A 20,643-nucleotide genomic window follows, 5' to 3' on the forward strand; every position below is an offset into this window, starting at 1 on the left:
AGCTTTTTTGGGTTGAAAAGCTTTGCTGACATTCATCAGTGGCCTACCAAACGAGCCAACAGTACGCACGGGGCGGCCTCAACAGTTGGGGTGGAGAGAGAGAGAGAGAGAGAGAGAGAGAGAGAGAGAGAGAGAGAGAGAGAGAGAGAGAGGTTGTTCGTGTGTTTTGGGGGGAAGATAAAAGACTTGGAGTGATGGCTGATTCAACTACCACCCACTCTTCTTCTCTCTCTACTGCTTCTTCGTCTTCAGCTTTTATTCAAGAAAACCCATCACTGTCTAGGCCTCCTGCTTCACAGGGTCAATCACAGGAGGAAGAGAGAGAAAGTGTGATGGTTTCAACGGCTGCTTCGATGCATAGGTCGGGTTCTCGACCACAGTTGGATTTGAGTGGGGCAGCGATTCAGGGGAATTTTGAGGAGAGGAACCCAATTATTCTTTTGCCAAATCAGTCTGATGATATCTCTTGCATGGCTCTCGACATCGGAGGTTTGTTCTACTATGAAAATGTTAAGGCTTTATGGGGTTTGGGAAGGTTTGTTCTTTATGTGATCCATTGTTCTTTTTTAGCTTTTATTTATTGGAAAGAGAATTGGATTTTGGGTTGGCAGCTGTTGCCTACATTTGTGGTGGTAAGAATTATTATTAACTTGTGGCTTCTGGCTATTCAATTGTAGAAGTTCAGCTATGTGCTGTTGATTTTAAAAGATGGGTTTTCGAATTCTGTATTCTTTGAGACTTTTTTTTTTAAAAAAATTTAATGAATTAATTTTGACTTTTAAAAGAAAATAAAAAATTAGTTAATTCATTTTGAAAATTTATTTTTAAAACCTTTTTGATGTGCTGCTAGTTTCCATTTTGTGCTTGATATCATTTTTACTGCAACTTTTGTTTTTGATGCTGTTCTTCTGGTTAGTCTTTTTCTTTGTGGATCTTGGGTTGGTTGGTATTGTGTTTTTTTGTCGTCACTGGCTTCTTTTTTCACTTCTTTTGTTTCTAAAATGAGTTGTCAATGCATCTGATTTTATTATTTTTATTTAAACTACTGTGTGGGCTTTTGACTTGAACTTGGTTTGACGTTCGGTACCTTTTTCAGGATACTTTTGTAGGTATGAAGCAGGAAAAAGGAGGTGGGTTTTGAGTGTTTGTGGGGATAGGGGAGGGGGGGAATCTGAGATGTTTTCATTTGATCCATCTTCTTTGGGGCTTGTAAGGAAAAACCGCAGTCTGGTTTTGTTTGGTCCTACTTTTTCAGGCTTCTTGCTTTTCCATTTTGACATGATATGGAGTTTGATTCTTTTTTGTTTGTTCCTTCTAAAACTTTAATGTGGGTCTTAGAAACACAAAATTTCACTATGATAACAGAACACTTCGATTATCGCTTATTTTTGCTGTTTCTTTTGTTCAGTTGCTCATTCTTGAATGCCGTTTTGTGATAACAATTTTTCCCACTTGTGTTTCTCTTAGTGTTCCAAAAAACACCAGGCGGCACCTAGGCGATCACGGGTCTTGGCCGCCGAGCGTGCAGATTTCTGGGCGGCCTATGTTGCATAAAAGGGGCAGGGGAATATGAATAATAAATCATAAAATATTAAAATTTTTAAAATCAAATAATCCAAAGTTGCAAACCATTGCAAATTGCTAGCACAACCAAAAACAAAATATAATAATAAATAGTTAATACAAGCACAATCCATAATCCATACTCAATAGACCAAACTCCATGCTCCATAGTCCATACCATTCCATAATCCATAGTTCCATACAACAATACAACCATATATGCATATACATAAGAGTAGAAACTAGAAAATTAAAAAAAGCAAATATACACTTAAAGACTCAAGAGTCATGAGTCCTCCGTCATCATAGGAAAAAGTGGGGTAAGCCTCATCATATGCATCAGAATCGAGTCCATCATCATCAGAGTCGTCCTCGTCCGTTTCTTCTGAATCTGCCTCTTCCTTCTCTTCTTCTACTATGCTCTTGCTCTATGTAGATGTTCTACAGGTCTTAGGAGTGTTGGCTGCTCTACTTGATACCTCTTCACTCTTTTCTTGCTTTTTGTTTTCTTACTGAAAGTCAAATATTGCTTAATCTCCTCCCTAGTAGCTTTAAAAACATTTTTACAAGGGGCAACAGCCCCCTAATACCGGCGAGGTGTTTCTTGAACCGGGAAATACCCCCATTAGTATCATTTCCATTATAATTACACCTTATACAATTTTTGTCATTCGGATTTGGCTATAACCATATGTCTAACCCGGATCACCACTTCTAAAAGAACTCAGATGAGGCATTTCCATATCACAAGGCTCCTTTTCTTCCTTTTTTGGTTTTCCCATTGTAATACCGGCGAAGTGTTTCTTGAGTCGGTTAATGCCCCCATTGGTATCTTTTTCATAAAAATTACACCTTGTACAATTTATGTCATTTGGATTTGGGTTATAATCATACTTTGAATCTGGATCACCAACTTTAGAAGAGCCAGACGAAGACTTATCCAAATGACAAGGATCCTTTATTCTTTTTTGTGTTTTATTGAACTCAAAATATTGCTTAATCTCCTCCCTGATAGCTTCGAGAGCTTTTTCAGAAGGGGCAACATCCCCCTAATAATGGCAAGGTGTTATTTGAACGGTTTTATACCCCATTAGTATCTTTTTTCCAATAATTACATCTTATACAATTTTTGTCATTTGGATTTGGGTTATAACTATACTTCCATTACAGATCACCACTTTTAGATGAACCTGATGAAGACATTGAAATAACAAATAAAATATCAAATATGAAGATTCTTAACTAGCCTCTTTGCTCAATCTTCTATCTTTAAAGTTTGAGATGTTTCCCAATCGTAAATGCTTCCTAAAACCCTTCTAACAAGCTTTATAATCTACAAAATTAAATCCAAACGAACATGTTGATGATTGGATCCATTTTTTTAAAACTTTGAAATGTCCACAAAAATGTAAAAAAGTGGTTTTTTTTTTCAAAAAATTCCCTCCAAAAGGTAACAAAAGGGGTTTAGGTCACACATGAACCTAAACCCCTCCCTTTGGCCCTTTATTTATGGGGGAAAAGGATGAAAATGCCCCTCCATGAGGGTCATATTCGCACTTGGCGACCCACTGCCCAGAAGGGCCGCTTATGCCATTCCCCAGCCCTCCCTGGCCCATCTAGGCACTAGGCGGGCCTCTTTTTAATGACATTGGTTTCTCTAATGAGGAAACTGGGAATCCTAAATGTAGTTCAATATAGATGCAAAGGTAATTTTGGATATGCTTTATTGTCTGAATGTTTACAATGCCTGTTGGCTTCTATCAACTTGTCTTTGGAATGTTGGTTTACAAAGAGGGTGTTACAAACCGGGAATCTGGATTGGAATCGCTCATTCCGGATCTGGAATTGGGGAGACCGGTCCGGCCCCCATATTTATCAGGAACTGCACTGTTCCAGAAAGAACTGGCCGGTTCTCTGACGAAAACGGCCGGTTTAGGAACCGTGCAACTTAATTTTGTTCCCTTTTATTGTTTAGTTCATTTTATTTTCTTCATTTAAAAATTTTAATTTTTTTCAAAACTTTTAATAAAAGAGGGGTGGGCAGGTGGCCGACTCCTCTTTTTCAGCTGCCATAGAGCCACCTCATATCATGATGGGCCCAAGCAACTCCATGAAAACAAATGAAAACAAGTTCCCTATTTTATAAGAGTCGCTTGGTAATGTTGCATACAGCCCCTATGTGGGACTAATGAATCACATCGGGGACATTTAACACAAACATCTCTGTCTCTCTCTCCAAATTCCAAACTTTTTTCCACAAGCTTTTCTCTTTGTCTCTCTCTCTTCAAATGCAAAACATTTTTCCACAAACATCTCTCTCTCCCTCTCTCATCAACTTTAAAGCTTTCTCCTCTCCGCTTCCCTACTTCAAGCTTTTCTTCAAAGAAGCCTTGCAAATATATGTCATAAATGTTTTATTGAATCATTCTTTTGTCATATTATTCATCATCCGCCTTAGACATGGACTTCTTAATTCAATAAATCCTTATTTTATTTTCCCAATCGATTTGGAATCCGAATTTGGTCAAATAAACACTTTATTTATACCTAATAGCTTAGTCCATTATCTCCAAAAGTTTTTTTTCCCTTATATTCTCTTTAATCTTTTTTCCATTTCGAAAAAATATTAATGTTTTTTTTATAATTTTACCATTTTGCTCTCATTTAGTATGCATATTGTTTCTTATGGAGTTTCTATTTGAGTAGAAAATGAATTTGATTACAACAAGCACTGAGACATGAGACATGTTCTCAGTATTCACATAATTTTGTTAAAATAATGGAAAATTATAATAGAATACCACTTCTTTTTTGGAAACCTGAAAAGCTAGATTTTTAATAAATTTAGTTATTTTTTGAAATTTTTTTAAGGCCTTATCTGGCCAATCCACTGATTTGGACAGCCGATCCGCCGATCCGGACCAATTCTTTGGATGAGAGATCCCACTGATCCATTTTTTAAAAATAGATTACTAGTGTTATTTCTTTTCTATATTCCCTTCTTTATGAATGTTGGTTTCGGAGTTGGATTTTATGATTATTAACAAGTTGTTCTTCTTGGTCGTCATCATTTTTTATGTGTTTGGGTACCTTTTCTTTTTCTTGTTCATTGGCATTGAAGATGATTTGTTTTCTTGAATTTTTTTATCATTTTCTTCTTTTTTCTTTGAGATGGGATTTTTTTGTTATTTTGTTTTTATAGTTTTGCCAATAAGAGTTTTGGAAAAGGAAATTCTTGTTTAATTTTATTTTGTTGTTTTTCTTCTCTGTTTCTTTTCTTTAAAGTTTTGACCTCGTCTATGTTTTTTTTGAGAGAAGTTCACTAATAGTAGAATTTACAAAGAGTGGTGACCGAAATGGTCTTTCAAAACAAGCCCAAGAGGGTCCAAAAAAGACAAAACCTGCTGCTAGAATGGAAATAGAAGGCTTCACAACAGCACTGGAGCTTAAAAGGAAAAATTTAGGGTGGTCCCTTCTTTTGCCAATCTATCAGCATCAGAAAAATTTACAGACCTTTTGTCTATGTTGCAACATATACTTGAACTTAAATGTCATATCTGTGTTTGATGTTTCAACAACATATCAGGGGAAAAAGAAAAATGACATGAACTTTTCATGGTTATACTTGGGCTTCATAGCTTTCAATGCATGTAGATGTGTTTTCCGGATTTGAGATTTACTGCCATGGTTCATAGGTATTATCTAACAATAGCAGATATCTTTGAGATGAGTATCCCTTGGTGTGCTTGATCTCTCTCAGAGGTGTGATCTTAATTTCCTGATTTCCTAACTGCTTGAATTGGGATCATACTTGGGTTTCCTTTGTTATTTATCTCTTTGTTTTTGAATTTTAGTTTTGTTTTGGTTCTCTTTTTGTTCATTTATAATATTCCATGGATTTTTTTTTTCATTTCCTTTTTAGAAGATAATACATCATATGTTTTATGAGGTCAGTGGCTTTGGAATATGTTAGTTTGGAGGAGCATATTTTTAGTCATATCATATGAGTAGATATTGGCTTGTTATTGCAGGATCTCTCATTAAGTTGGTCTACTTCTCAAGACACGAGGATAACCCACATAAGGACAAGAGGAAGAAATATATGAAGCAGAGGTTGGAAGTTCCTAATGGCGGTAGGAGGAGCTATCCCATTCTTGGTGGTCGACTCCATTTTGTAAAGTTTGAGACGAGGAAGCTTAATGAGTGTGTGGATTTCATCAAATGCAAGCAGCTTCATCGTGGTGGTATATGAGACTCTGTTGCAGTGTTCATATTCATTTTGAATTTAATTGAATTTCATTGATTTCATAAGGATAGCTATTTTGCTTTTGTAGGCAACAGAACCCCATTGTCAAATTGAAACTGAAATCATACACCAAAAAGTCACAATAGAGAGGCACGTACTGATCTAGAGTCTCCTTATGTTATATACTAGTTCAATCGATCCTTAAGTTAGTAAAGCAGTCCAATACCTGGCAGGCCCACCCCTATGCATGACAGTTGTATTTAATTTCTCAGAATGTAGTTTTGTACTATTTTTGTATACAGAATTGCTTAAACTAATAGGATGGTGACAATTGAAGGTTCAGGAAAAGGGATGTAAAAGAGGAGTTTACTGGATTGGGACAATATTTAAAAACACGGATCGGTGACATGAATCACCCATCCAAAAGACCTGTCCCTATTGGTGGATTGGCTGTCTAGATAGGTGGGTTGGCCGGATCTGGCCTTAAAAGATTTAAAAAAATCACTAAAATTTATTAAAAATATAGCTCTTTAGGTTTCCAAAAAAAAGTGGTATTATATTATGATTTTTCCTTATTTTAAGGAAAATATGTAAATACTGTGAACATGTCTCATGTTTGAGTGTTTGTTGTCCATCACATTCATTTTATAGTGAAACAAAAAGTTTATAAAAAAAATTGAATATTTTTGGGAATGGAGAAAAGATTAAACTATGAGAACAAAATAGTGAATTTATAAGAAAAGATGAATATTTTTGGGAATGCAAAAAGATTGAAGAGAATATATGAAAGGCCTATAGACTCCCCTTGAAATGAAATTCACTTTGAAATGTAGTTGTAGATATGTTCATCATTGACACCCTCATTTGATTTTGATTTGATTTCAAGGAGCAGTCATTCTTTTAAAATCTGCAATACGATCATTAATACATTTGAATCTAAAGATTTTTATGTGATTATACTGATTTGATTTATTTATTTCAATATGGCCTCCATCCATCAGTAGGAAATAAAACGCATTTAAGTAGGCCAAAAAGAATGAGTAAGACATTGTTAATACACGCGTTAGTTACTGGTATGAGTCTATTTTTGAGTGAGAACAGCTGTTAATCTTTGAGCCAATGCCATCATCTTGGGGGGTCTTACGGCCTTTCCTTCTTGACTTCTACAGAGTGTATTAGTATGAAGCTTCGTACCCAGCCGTGATATGAGGAATCCACATGTCATTCAATAATCTGAAAGTTTTAGGGTAGCTATGGTGATCAGGTACTGGAATGAGAGGGGCACATTGTTCCTATTAGATAAGATTTGATACATAATTAATAAATTGACATAATTGCTTCCAAGAAATGAAGTTGCAATTTGATATCCATCTATTCATTTCATGAGGCAAGCGGTGTGAATATGCCACCTTAAATGACTGTTGAATCCATGGAGTCTTGGAGCTTGGGGCCTGAGTGTTGTGGAAGGCAGAGAGTTTAAGGCAAAGCTTGTCGATGTGCATGATAATGGGGGAAGGGGGGGGTTTGTTGTTGTTCTAGTGTTGTAATTTTCTGAGGAAATCAGGCTTTCTCGAAATTCTGTTGCATGCCTCGTACAGTGATGCTGAGTGGATCCACATATCATAAGCATATCATTCCTGCTAAAACTTGATGTGGCCTGGTTCAGTAATTGGATTCAAGTTACGATTTAGCCTAAAAATATTCTGTTTGTAGCTTCTTTTAGTAAACTTGGTTATTTATAGTTTTGCTTCTTTATGTTTCAGCTAATTAGGAGTGTTTTTTTGTGTAAATATTCTGACTTATTTGGTGAAAAGAATATTCCTTTCCATAGTTGACTATTTTTCCTGACTGGTTAGCAAAACAGTAGACCCTACTAATTATTGTTCTATGATAACATATAGGGGAGGAGAATGCATGGAACTCTGGGGCCCTACAAAATGAAAATGTGGTTATTAAGGTAACTCTTGCAGCAATTCCTTCTATAGTTTAGATAAGAAGCGTGTTTATCACTGTTTCAGATACAAATGCCTTGCTTCTGTTCAAGCTAGCGTGGTTAGTTCATATAAGGAGCTTTGATCTCATTTAGATGAGCATTTAGACATTTGCTCAAGGCATTTTGATTCATGGTTGTAGAGTTGTTGAATAGAGGTATTTCTCTTAACAGCTACAACCTGAGAACTGCTGCGTGGGTTAATGGCAACCTGATTTGTGCATTTCAGAACTTCCCATACTTTTTTTCTCTATTAAACATCCAGTGTATAGTTTTTCAAATCAATTTCTTGTATTATTTCAAGGTAGATTACCTGGGAGTCAAAACTTGCACATTTTTTTTTTTTAAAGTATGAACTGTTGTATTAATAAGAAGTACATAAAAGCAAAGAGGAAACTCACAGCCCGGACCTCTTGCCAAAAAAATAAGCTTACCAAGGATGGTACCTCTATACAAAAAATGTGTTTAGAAAGAGAAGACGCCCCTAGACAAATAAACAAGTTTGCAAAGATTCACACATGTGAAAAACCAAAAAGTAGGGGCAAGTGTTGATGCCGTGCACTCCATCTTTAGCTAGGTAGTCTGCTAGGCGTTGGATTCTGCCAAATATACTTCCATAAGATAGCTGTATCCTTGCAAATATGAGTAATCTCATAAAAAATCGTGGCGAGGTACCAGGGACAAGGTGCAAAGCCTGAGGCTCAGGTAATGATGTTTTGAGCATCTTCTTTGATGATCAGGGACTGTCCCCAAGAGAAGTCGTATAGCCTAAGTCCTGATAGGAGGGCCATGGACTCGGCTGGTTGAGAGTCTGCATGGCCGATGTTCCTGGAATCTGATGCTAGAATGTGCCCAAGATGGTCGAAACACTCCTCCCACCTGTGCCGGACCAGGGTTACCGAGCGAGCACCTGTTGAAGTTCAATTTGATCTGGCCTATGGGGGGAGGGGGGGACCAAATGTTTGACTAAGAGCAGTGTGGGTTGCGGGTCCAAAGAAGAGTTTGCCGCTCTTGAAGAAAGGACGTGGAGGGTGTCCCATTGAAGCCCTTGTGGTTTGTGGCCCACAAAATGACTGCAACTGTGATCGTGTGGAAGAGCCAGGACCTCAGTTTTGATGCCTCGAAAGATTCTTGAGTTTCTCTTGATTTAAATGACCCAAGAGTGTAACCTACCGGCTTTGGGCCGGGGGTGGCAAGAGTTAAATGGTAAAGTGCTTGGATGAATGGGGGAGTATACTAGTGCAAACCAAACAGTTGGAGTAAAAGACTCCAAAGGTTGTGGCCAATGCGGCAATGGAGGAAAATTGTGGGTTGCTTTCTTCGTCCAAGAGGCACATAGCACAACAATTGGGGATGGGGACCCCCCTACGCTGAAGGTGATCCACTGTAAGAACTTTTTCGGGAAGGGCTATCCATGCCGAAGCTTGGACTTTTGGGGGAGCGTAAGAGGCCCATGCCTGTAAAACGATGGAGTTCGAGAGTGAGGGAAGGTAGGTGGCTGCATGAGTTTTTTGTAAACAGAGGCAACGAAAAAACAGCCCGAGGGGGATGGCTTTTAAATGATTTTTTGTCAGGCCCAGATAGGGCCAAGAAGGTAGATTGAAGAGGAGAGGGCAGGTTGAGGAAGTCTGTTGTTTCAGAGTTAGAAAGATTTCTAAAAGAGGGGTTCCAAACTCTAAGGGGGCCCGAGGGGGGCATGTTGACCACCACAGATGAAAGCTTGTTGAGGGCCAAGGAGTAGAGGGCAGGGAATAGGTCCATGACGGGGATGTGGGCTGACAAGAGTGTGACTAGAACCTTATACGTTGCCCTTCCTAGGGTGGAAGCGGATGTTTCTATGGAATAGGGTTAGGGAAGATAAATAGGATTTTCAGGCATCGGAAGGTCTGCTAGTGGGCCTGCCAGCGGGTATCCAATCATTGGGAGGAGGGATACGATATTTGCACTGGATAACTTGTGTCCAAAGGAGGTTGTTTTGAGTTGCAAGGCCCCACGACCACTTACCAAGCCAGGCCGTGTTCTACTTCCTCAAAATGCGAACCCCGAGACCTCTTAGGTGTTTCGGCTGACAAACTCTCTCCCAGGAGATAAGGTAGCATTTCTTGGTGGTTGCATCTCCAGCCCACAAAAAATTCCTCATGAGCTGATCGAGGCGGGAGGCCACCGTGGCTGGCATATGAAACAGGAAAATGAGGTAAACGTGGGTTATTGGCTAAGGTGGCCTTAATGAGTGTGGTTTTGCCTGCGAAGGAAAGGAAGCGACCTTTTCAGCCTGCTAAACGGCGATCCACTTTGTCGATGATGTGGGACCACTGCCTCTTTTTTGGTTTTCTTAGGCCCAGTGGCATACCGAGGTAACTAGTTGGTAGGTCATCCACTTTGCATTCCTAGTCAGGGACGAGGGAACGAGTTTGTTTCAGGGTGAGTGCGACTCCGATCAGAGTGGATTTGGACATGTTGACTTTGAAACCCATGGCGAACTCAAAACATTTAAGAAAGATTATGGGGGTTTCGATTTCCTGAGGTGTCACATCGAGGAATACGAGCATGTCATTAGCGTACTGCAAGTGAGAGAAGACATGACCCCTGGGGCTAGTTTTGAAGCTCGAGAGACAGCTCGACTGGTTCAAGCTGGAAATGGACTCGCTGAATACTTTAGCTGAAATGGCGAAGAGAAAGGGGGTCTCCCTGGCGCAATCCCCTCGTAGCCGGGAAAAGGCCCTTGGGGGTGTCACTGATTAGGACAGAGAAGAAGGGTTGGGAGTGACATCCTTTCATCCTTTTCTCCAGCTCCCCCCAAAACCCATGCGAACCATGGTCTCATCCAGGATATCCCAGTCAACGTGATCGTTGGCCTTCTCCTAATTGATCTTGAAGATGAGGCTCGGTAGCATGGTAAGGTGCCTAGAATGGATGCATTCATGTGCTACCCAGACCCCATCCAGAATTTGTCTCTCTTTAATAAAGGCGCTCAATGAGAGGGAGATGACGTGGGGTAAGGCCTCTTTGAGCCGGGAGGCTAACCCTTTGGATAGGATCTTGTAGGTGGAGTTAATGAGACTTGTATAATGAAAGTCCTTAAGCTCTTTAGCCCCTTCAACCTTAAGGACAAAGATGACAAAAGTAGAGTTCATAGGTTTGTGGATGATACCTTGGTGAAATAATTCTTCGAAGCAATTCAGGAAATTAGCTTTGAAGGAATTCCAAAAAACCTTGAAGGGGGCGAGGGGGAACCGTTACGGGCTTGGGGCTTTTTCTTGTTCTAAGTCTGCCGGAGCGGCCAAAATTTCTTTTTCAGAGAAAGGGCGCTCCAGCCAGGTTGCCATATGGCCGGGGAGGGAAAGAAAGTGGAGAGTCGCCATCCTCGGTTTGGGTCTAGAGGGAGCAGTGTAGAGAGTTTTGAAGGAGAGAATGGCATCCTCAACTTCAGAGGGTTGGTTGAGAATTCTACTATCGACCTTGATGGTAGAGATGGAGTTGTGTCGGCAATGACAATTTGCTATTCTGTGGAAAAAACTGGTATTGAGATCTCTGGATTGAAGCCACTTTACTCTAGAGCTTTGGAAATAGAATATCTCTTCTTTTGTGTTGGGTTCTAAGGAGGGATTCGGAATTTGACAGGGGTCGGGTTTCCTCAATTAAGTCTAGGGCTTGGATAGCCTAGAAATGAGGTGTCTTGAGGTGCTTGAAATTCCCAGGGATGGTTATGTTCCAAGATTTGAGGGAACCTTTGAGAAGTTGTAGTTTAGTTTGAAGCTTGTATTTAGCCCTACCCGAGACCAGACGGTAATGTCGAAGTCCAAGTGAAGAGGTTCCCTTGGAGTGGGATATCTCAATGACTTCATTCCTAGAGATGAAATCCAAAAAATCTAGCATTCCTTGAGAAATGTTAGAGCTTGAATTTCTCTCAAAGGACTAGAGGGTAAAGTCGAAGTCCCCCCCCTAAGACCATGAAGGATGGGGGAGGGAAACCAGGTCATGTTCATCCCAAAGGAGGGTTCGGGAAGAGGCTGAGTTGGGGCCGTAAATGGTCGAGAATTTTTAGGAGAAGCAATCCGAGTTCCTGGAGAGAACGGTTACAGAGAAGTTGCCAGAGCAGAAAGAGTTAAGAATGTGTGTGGACCCAAATACCTCTTGAAGCGCCTTCGGCCGAAAGGGAGACCCATTGACATGTTTTGCAGCCCCAAACCAGCCGAACGAGGTGGAGGGAAGGGTGGGGTTGTTTGGTTTTTGTGAGGGCTAAAAATGGAAGGATGTTGCTTGAAGCACAAATCATTGACGACGTTCTGTTTATGGGGTTGGCCTAAATCTTGTACATTCCAAGAGAGGAGTTTCATAAAGAAACAAGGGGAGGAAGGGCGTGAGCCAGTTTTAGTGACCTTCTTAAAAGAAGGCCAGGAGGGAGGGGAGGGGAGAGGGCCACCAAGGTGGAGGATGGGATCTGCTGTCTGTTGTAGTTTATGCCTGAGGCTAAGTTGCGGATGCCCCTTGAGCCTAGGTTCCTTACCTTGAGCCTTGCCTGTGCATCTTCTTGGAGGAAGAGGTGGAAGAGACTCTTGTGGCCGTCCTAGGGTAAACTCATGACACGGAGAACTTCCTTGATGTTGCCTTGGCCTCGGTCAACTCCGTCAACATGGTTAGAGTTTATCGACAAGGAAGGAGGGGGGGGGGGGGGGAAGAGTGATCGGGGTGAGGGGAGAGGCCGGGGCTAGGAGAGGGGCTGCGGTAACAGTTGCGCCAGGGGAAGGAGGGAGCGTGGGGATTGGGTGGGGGGTGGGGGGGGGGGGGGGGAGAGGGGGACGGAGGTATAAGAGGAGGTGGGATGCTTTGGGGCAGAAATGGGGGAGGAAGTGCTAAAGTTAAGAGGAGTTGGGGTCGCTAAGGGGTGTGGGGGGGTTAAAGAAGTTAGGGTGGCAAAGAAGACTTGGAGAAGAAGGAAGGGTACAAGAGTGCAAGGGGTGGTGGCCGAGTAGGGGAGGGGGGAAAAATACACAAAGGGAACAGGGAGGGGTGCAAGAAAGGGGAAAGGGCATGGGGGGTGGTGTCGGGAAAGAAGGGGGATGAGTATGAAGAGGAGGGTTGAAGAGATTGGATGTGCCATGGAGCAAGGGTTGGCTGGGAAAGAAAGATGGTGGAGGCAGGAAGGGCGGTGGGGCAGTCCGGGAGGCGAGAAAAGGAAAAGGAGGGGAGGGGAGGGGAGGGGAACAAGGATGAGAGGGATAAGGTTTGGGCGGTATCAGAGTAGGGGAGAGAGGACGGAGGCCAAAAAAGCAGGGTCCGGTGGAGTAGGATCGTCCGATTCCACCATGAGTTGGTGGGGAGTGAGGACCAGTCCATGGGGAGTTGAAGAGATGAAGAGGGCACTGGTGTAGGTCCAATGGGTCAGAGGGGACTGGAGCCAGGGCTTCGAGGGAGAGCAGAGGGAGGGAGGACTCTACCTCGGGGGTCAGAGGAGAGGGGTGTATGAGCTGAGGCGAAGGGTGGGAAGGGGGGCATGGGTGACGACAAGGGGGCCTACAGGCGAGGGGGGAAGAGACTAAGCGGGAGTCGTCAAAGGGGGGGAGAGAGGGGATTGGTGGCGCTTCTTGGAGACGGCGGTCCAGGAGTTGGGGTGATGGGGCTGCACCTTCATCAGAGACGAAGGAGGGAAGAAAATGGGGGAGGGAGGGGATGCAGGCGACCAAGAATCGAAATGCGGTAGAATGAGGCCTCCACCTTGAGCCAGAGAGAAGCGGGGATAAGGCTAAAGTCCAGGACCTCCAAATGCAACTGGATGGACCCGAGGGGAAGGAATTCAATAGATTTCCAGTTAATGGAAACAAAGGAGCCGCAAGCTAGGGCGATTCACATAAAAGTATCAGAAGAGAGAGTGGAAGGGAATGTGGGAGGTGGTAACCTAGACTTTCTGTTCCGGAAGGCACCATTGCCCGCGGACCAATTGCGAAGGGAGAGGGAGGCCCCTTTGAAGACCAGAGGTACAAAGGACCGCAAGGCCCTAAGAGTGCTATCTTCGGAGGGGAAGCTGACGAGGATGGAGCCGTCCGTGGGTTTTCGACAGACGAGCTAAGGCTCCTTCCAATTGTGCTGCTGTTATTTTTCGATTGCACGGAAGTTGTCACGCCGGGGGCATAATGATCCCACCAAGGATGAGCGAAGCTTGGACTGGACGGGGGAGGATACAAGCAGCGGGGATGATGAGAATGAGAGGCAGGTGCGGTGATAGGAGGTGAGGAGGGGGAGGCAGAGGCTGGGAGGTGGGGGTAACCTCGAGGTGTGGGGGATGGGCTTAAAGTTTATTAAGGATATGGGCATACTGGTAATGGATATTAGAGGGAGGCATTGCCCCCTACCAAGCGGGGGGAGGGCCAGGGAACCAATAGAGACAGGGCTCAAAGGGCCTCGATTAGAGGTTCAAGCTTCCTGCACAGTTCTGTTGTGCATTTTTTCCTTTGGTCAAAACTTGCACATTGTGTTTTGAGCCCAAGTAGTCTCTTAGAAGATATTGTTTGTAACCAAATTTTGCTGATTCTTCCATTGGTTAGTATATGTTGGTGCTGATCTATCCATCCTGTGGCAATATTCTTCAATGATCTGTACCATTCTTGAGCAAATCTTAAGTTGATCTTCAAAATTTTGTATACTTTGCATTCGGTTGAAATGGTAACCTACTTCAAACGATATTTATCATTATGTGTTTTCCCTTGTTTTGTGCAATGTTAATTGCTTGTTTTTCTTTCCAACTGATTGAAATATACTTTGGCATGTACAAATGCTCAGCTTCTAACTATTTCTAAAATGATTAATAAGGCAACAGGGGGTGGGGCGTACAAATTTACTGATGTATTTAAGGAAGGACTTGGTGTTACTCTTGACAAGGAAGATGAAATGGATTGCCTTGTAGCTGGAGCAAATTTTTTGCTTAAGGTAGTACAATTATATATTCTGCCTAGTTACATATATATTTTTAAGACATTAGTTATTCACAGTTTCTAAAAATACTGTTAGCACACTTGTATAGCATTTCTTTACCAGAGTTCTCTCTTCTATCATTTCTTGTTGAATTTCTATAGGTTTTGCTGGTTGAGTCTTTTGTCTATATGGATGTCGTGGTTTGCTTGAGTTTAGGTTTTATTTTTTTTGGTAACATTTTTCTGGAATTTTTTGTTGGCTGTCTTTAGTTGCTTGTTTCCCTACATTCTAAGAATTCAATGGTCAGATTTCCTAAGGCCTTTCCGGAAGCAACAGGTTATTGGATCCATTCATGATTAAACTGGACATATTATTAAGCTTAGTGTACATTTGGTTCCTAACTCATGCATAATATTTCAGTTCTTCGTGCAAGCTTTCTGGTTTCTTTGTTAGTTATTTATGAGTTGGGGAAATATAGAGTCGAATTATCATGAAATTGAGTTTAGAGTTTGATTATGGTGATGATTATTTATAACACTGTTTTAGATGGTCTAATTGATTCCAGTCTTTTAAATAAAGGAAATGCAGCCATTATTTAAGATCTTGGCCTTTTAGAGAATGGGATTGCAGCCATTATTTAAGATCCCTGAGATTGTAGAGGGAGTTCATACCTCACATGAGATGAATTTCTTTACTGAAGTCAATTACTTGTTTCGTGGGCTATTTGAGAGGGACTTGAGTTTTAGGACCAACTCAGCCCCAGATTCGGATTAGGTCATTGCTGCATTAAGATATTACTTGGACTTGGTGATTCTGTTTGCTTTTAAAATGAAGTAAAATACGGAAAACGTGAAAAGAAAAATGTTAAAAACTAGCGTAGTTCTAACTCGTTCCAACCAAAGACAACACCTTCCTTTTTGAAAGGTGTGGCTATGTCGAATTTTAAGATATCATCGTCATCCAAGCCTTATCCCGGGGGTCGGCTATGTAGAATTCTAAGGTATGAATTCAAAAAAATCTTTATTAATAACTGGAATTTCTGCTTACAAGTGTCACAATACAATGTATAATTAGAAAATAAGCCTACTACAATCTAGGATCTTTGACTTTTACTGCCAATCAAAACCATATTCATAATACTGAATACAAACTTTAAATATGAATCCAAAAACAATTAGGAAATCTAATCTCAGCTGGAGTAGTAGTCCAGGTAGGAATCCTAAACTAAATAGGTCTCCTAATACATTAAGGACTTCTAAAACAAATATGCATCAAGCGTTGAAGTAAAACTGATAAATAAAACTAGGAAGACTTACTGAATCTTTGCTTAAGGTTACTACCCGTGAGATTCAACATGCCGCATTCCTAATTACCGGACCCATGACACACTCAATCCTTAGGTCCTGTGAATCCTCTGAACTTGGGAAGCACCTCTGGATTACCCTCTATCTGATTTATTAGGCCAAGAGCATGGAATAGGCTTGGGTTTCGCTTAACCTTGTACTTTGGGGAGTTAATTACTTACAGACCTTAAAAAAGTGAGAAAAATACATGACGCTCTCCTTTTAGCCAAAAATTACCAAAAAGGTTAGTCAACGCGAGCCTTTTTTTTCTAAGTTTGCCCCTGCGGTCCGAGGTTAAAATTCTCGGACTGCTTTTTTTTTTCAGAACTTAAAGTTGCGGTCTGAGGTTGAAAGTATCGAACTATTTCAATAACTTAAGTTGCGGTCCGAGACTCAAATTCTCGGGCTGCTTCCGTTTTTCAAAAACTTAAGTTGCGGTCCGAGGTTCTAATTCTCGGACCGCTTTTTTTTTTTCAAAAGTTAAGTTGTGGTCTGAGGTTTAAATTCTTGGGCCGATTTAAAAACTTCAGTTGCGACAAATCTAAGCCTTATTCTCACTCAGGGAAGAGCTCCGAGAATTTGACATGCATATACATCCATGTACATCCAAAGAATGACATGCATACATCCACGTACATACAAATCTAAGCCTTATTCAAATTACCAGAAAGAATGACATGCATTCCATTTGTGAGAACATACATGGCATAAGGTTTGAAAAAAAAAAGCGGTCCGAGAATTTGAACCTCAGGCTGAAACTAAAGTTTTTGAAAAAATGAAGCGAACTGAGAGTTTAAACCTCGGATTGCAACTTAAGTTTTTGAAAAAATAAAGCGGTCTAACCTCGGACTGCAACTTAAATTTTTGCAAAAAAAAAGCGGTCTGAGAATTTGAACCTCGAACTGCAACTTAAGTTTTGAAAAAACAAAGTGGTCCGAGAATTTCAACCTCGGACCGCAACTTGAGTTTTGAAAAAGTAAAGCGGTCCAATAATTTCAACCTCGGACTGCAACTTAATGAAGCAGTCTGAGAATTTCAACCTCGGACCGAAGGGGTATAATTGGGGAAAACTAAAAACCCGCATGTTGATTGACCTTTCTAATAAGTTTTGGCTAAAAAGGGAGCATCTTGTATTTTCTGTATTTTTTTAGGATCCGTACAAATTAACTCTATTTTGGGTCATGCCACAAAGGCACCTATGCTGACCTCAAGGCAGCATATGAGTAGGGCGTACCCCCTAACTTGGCTAGACTGGGTGGTGCGAGCCACCCTTTATGGCTCTGCCTATTAGGTTGGGCGTACCTGCCCTAGAGAGAGAGGAGAGAGAGAACTAGAGAGGGGTGTGCATAAGAGAGAGAGAGGGAGAGGTTTGGTCATAGTGTGATGGGAATGAGGGGATGAGCCGTCCACCCTTGCGTATTCTCTTCTCATTTAGGATTCTGTTTAAGCAAAAGATTTCTTGGTAATTTGTGAGGTGAGAGAGAAACAAATCAGAACCATCCATTCCTTAAATTATCCATCATGATTGAGGGAGGAATCTAGGAACCTTATACCTGAATCTTTGACCCATATCTACTTTTAGTCAATCTAGGATATGACTAATGAGATCTTATCTTTTATTTTTACTAGAACTTCTTTTCTCTCACAACGACGTAGGAATTCATACTAAAAACGTTTGTTCAATTTTCAAAGACTTAAAATTTTTTGACCAACTAAATATATCAAGATCTTCACAACAAGTATCTTCGGGAAGATTTCCTAAACAAGTGGTAAATCTTTTTTCCTTGTAGGAGTCCATGAAATCTTGAAAAGAAGTGGGTCGTCCCGCTAATGTGGGGTATGTGACCCATGTGGGCCCCACATCCCACTTGAAGTTGATTTCCTCAGGTGTCGGTCTGGCCCTTGGCCCCCCCACATGGGTCCCACAATGGCCCACCAACTCTCCAAAATATCTGGATTGCCCTTTTTAGAGTTTTAGTGCATAAAAACATTTTTAAATTTTCTAATAAAAAGTATCCAAAAATCATAAGAGCATAAACATTTTTAAAGATTCTAATAAAAAGTATCCAAAAATCATAAGAACATAAAAGAAGTTGAAAATAATAATTTGAAGTTCTTAAAAATTCTTAAAAACTCTAAAACACTTAGAAAAACCTCTGATTGCTATCAACGGGTCAAGAAAAGAAATTGTTACGGTACCCGTGCTAGAAAACCATGTTCCACAACTATCTTCTCAAACCAACCCACAAGGCACCTGTCATGCAGATGTGCTCGTAATTGGCCTGTCAAACTCTGCTAATTAATAGTGGGACAACATTCCTAGTATGTGGATTGCAAGTTCTTTTTTTAAGAGCAAGTCACATGCACATACCGTTATATTGCATGGGGGACTTTTTCTATGCATATGTACACATATCCTTTTATAGGATTGCTTTCAATATTCGATTGTCATATATATATATGCCGTATGAAAGTTTGTTGAGGATTTGGCCATTGTTCTCACAAGTCTAGAATTTTATACAAGAGATCACGAAGCTCTTTTGGTCTACAAACTATCATTGGGCATATCCCCGACCTCAATAATGGATGACCCGCCATAAAATCTTCATAGTGGTCCTAGGGAAAAAAGGGTTTTGTGTGGGCCGTAGATCACCTAACTCTAGGTTGATCAGCTAACATACACTCCACTATGATGTACAATTCAATATATTTATTATTTTTACATGCTTTCACAGGCTTTAAAGGCCATCATCTCCCACTTGGCCTTTGAAAGCCATACAAACACTCCTCACTGTCTCTAAAGCCCATCCCATGCACATGCTTGATAAACACATTTGCCACTAATCCTTAGTCATAGGAGTTGCTAAGTGCTAACATAGCCTTTGTCGGGAGATAAGCGGCCTCTATCTCTTCTGTAAATGTGGTAATAGTCGGACTATGTGCTTGGATTTCTCGTGAAATCATGGCTCCTTAGCCGCACAAATTGCTACTTAGTTTTTGCCGAAGATCCTCACACACAGGCAATTTACTGGATCAAATCTGAGTAGAGTCATGAACTTCTTCTGAAAATATGTTTATATAGAATCCAAGGTATGAATTTAAAAATTTCTATTTTAATAATTACAATTTCTACTTATAATTACCACAATATAATGTAGAAACTAAAAAATTAACCCACTAAATGTAGAATCTTTTACTTTTACTACCAAAATATAACTTTATTCAAAGGTTGAATTGAAACCTTCAAATTCAAATTCTAATGCAAATAGAAAATATCTAATATAAATATAAATCTAAAACTTCTAATCTGAAAATAAATAAATTAGGCTGGGAAGACTTATTAAACTTTGCCTAGGGTTAGCCTTTAGGACTTAATACAGCCCACACCTGTTTCCACACTGATCGCACACTTCTTGAACCTTTGGGCCTACTGAATTCTATATGCTGAGAAGCGCCTTAGGTAATACCCTTTAAAGAATTAGGGTATGAAAACATGAAATTGGTGTAGGGATGTTCTGAAAGCTCTTAGAGTATGCCACAATGCTGCATTACCCTGCTACAACCTAGGCTGGGTGTGCTCCCTTCTTAGCCCTAGGGTTGGTGTGGCACCCTAGGATTCCTTGGGTAGTACATGCCACCCTCTAATGAAGAGAGATGAGAGAGAAATTATAGAGAGAGATGTGTCATGGAGAGGAGAGAGAGGTGAGTCATGGAGAGGAGAGAGTGGAGGACTAGAATACTGAATAATGAAGTAAGGGGCGACCCCCCTATTTATAGTGTTTTTTCAAGAGGTCTAGGGTATACCTATATTAATTAGAATTCAATTTGACCGATAGGATTCCTAGTTTCTGTGAGGTGAGAGAAAACAAATCTGACCCGTCCATCCCAAAAATCAGTAATCATGATTCAGAGAGTTATTTTAGGAACCTTATCCCCTGAGTATTTGACCCGAATCTACTTCTAATTGGACTCTGATAAGATAAACTTTTATTTTAATTTAAATTCTATTCTTAGTAGGAGTCTTAATCCAAATAAGAATCCTAATCTAAATAGGACTCCTGATACAATTAGGGCTCTTAAAAAAATAATATTTTACTATGAATTCTTATTTAAGTAGGAGTTGTAGTCCAAGTTGGAATCTTAATCCAAATAGGACTCCTAATACAATTAGGGCTATGAAAACAAATAACATTTTAATATGTTTTCTAAAAGTGAGTGCAAGATTAACAAAACAAATGAGACAATTGTAGTCCACTATTTTTTAATATGTTTTCTAGCTCTATAAGTGAGTGCAAGATTAACAATTCCCTTCATATATTACATAACTCTTTTAATTGCCTTTTAGCATTTCATGCTTATATTACTTTGGAACTTGCTAATCATGCTCATAGCAAATGATAAGTCTGGTTTGTCCCTAACATAACATACAACAGTGACCTAACCACACTTTTGTATGGGATTCTCTACACGGCCTCTTTTTCTTTCTATGCTTGTGGGACACATGGCTAGGCTTAACTTGGTCTTCTTATCAAGGGAGGTTTGTATGGGCTCAAAATTTTCCATCTTGAATCTTTGCAGTATTTTCTTGCAAT

General features: G+C 40.5%; 1 protein-coding gene across 11 annotated transcripts in view; it reads left to right on the top strand.

The window, feature by feature from the left end:
• The first annotated feature begins 209 nt into the window (after window positions 1-209).
• LOC18430526 (pantothenate kinase 2) overlaps window positions 210-20,643 on the top strand; it is an 82,918-nt gene continuing 62,484 nt past the window's right edge. For 3 of the 11 annotated variants that reach the window (XM_088860297.1, XM_006840677.4, XM_088860296.1), the window contains exons 1-4: window positions 210-489; window positions 5,595-5,807; window positions 7,711-7,766; window positions 14,607-14,723. Coding sequence is in view for 7 of the 11 variants with exons in the window: in XM_006840677.4 (XP_006840740.4) it covers window positions 333-489; window positions 5,595-5,807; window positions 7,711-7,766; window positions 14,607-14,723 (543 nt within the window). In the remaining 4 variants the exon portion in view is untranslated. Of the gene's footprint in view, window positions 490-5,594; window positions 5,808-7,710; window positions 7,767-14,606; window positions 14,724-20,643 lie in introns of those variants that run through there. The other 8 variants (XM_088860299.1, XM_011623719.3, XM_088860300.1 and 5 more) reach the window with 6 other exon arrangements.

Source organism: Amborella trichopoda, chromosome 3 (genome assembly GCF_054954075.1).
Source record: "Amborella trichopoda isolate Santa Cruz 75 chromosome 3, AtrichopodaSantaCruz75HAP2 v2.0, whole genome shotgun sequence".
NCBI lineage: Eukaryota > Viridiplantae > Streptophyta > Magnoliopsida > Amborellales > Amborellaceae > Amborella > Amborella trichopoda.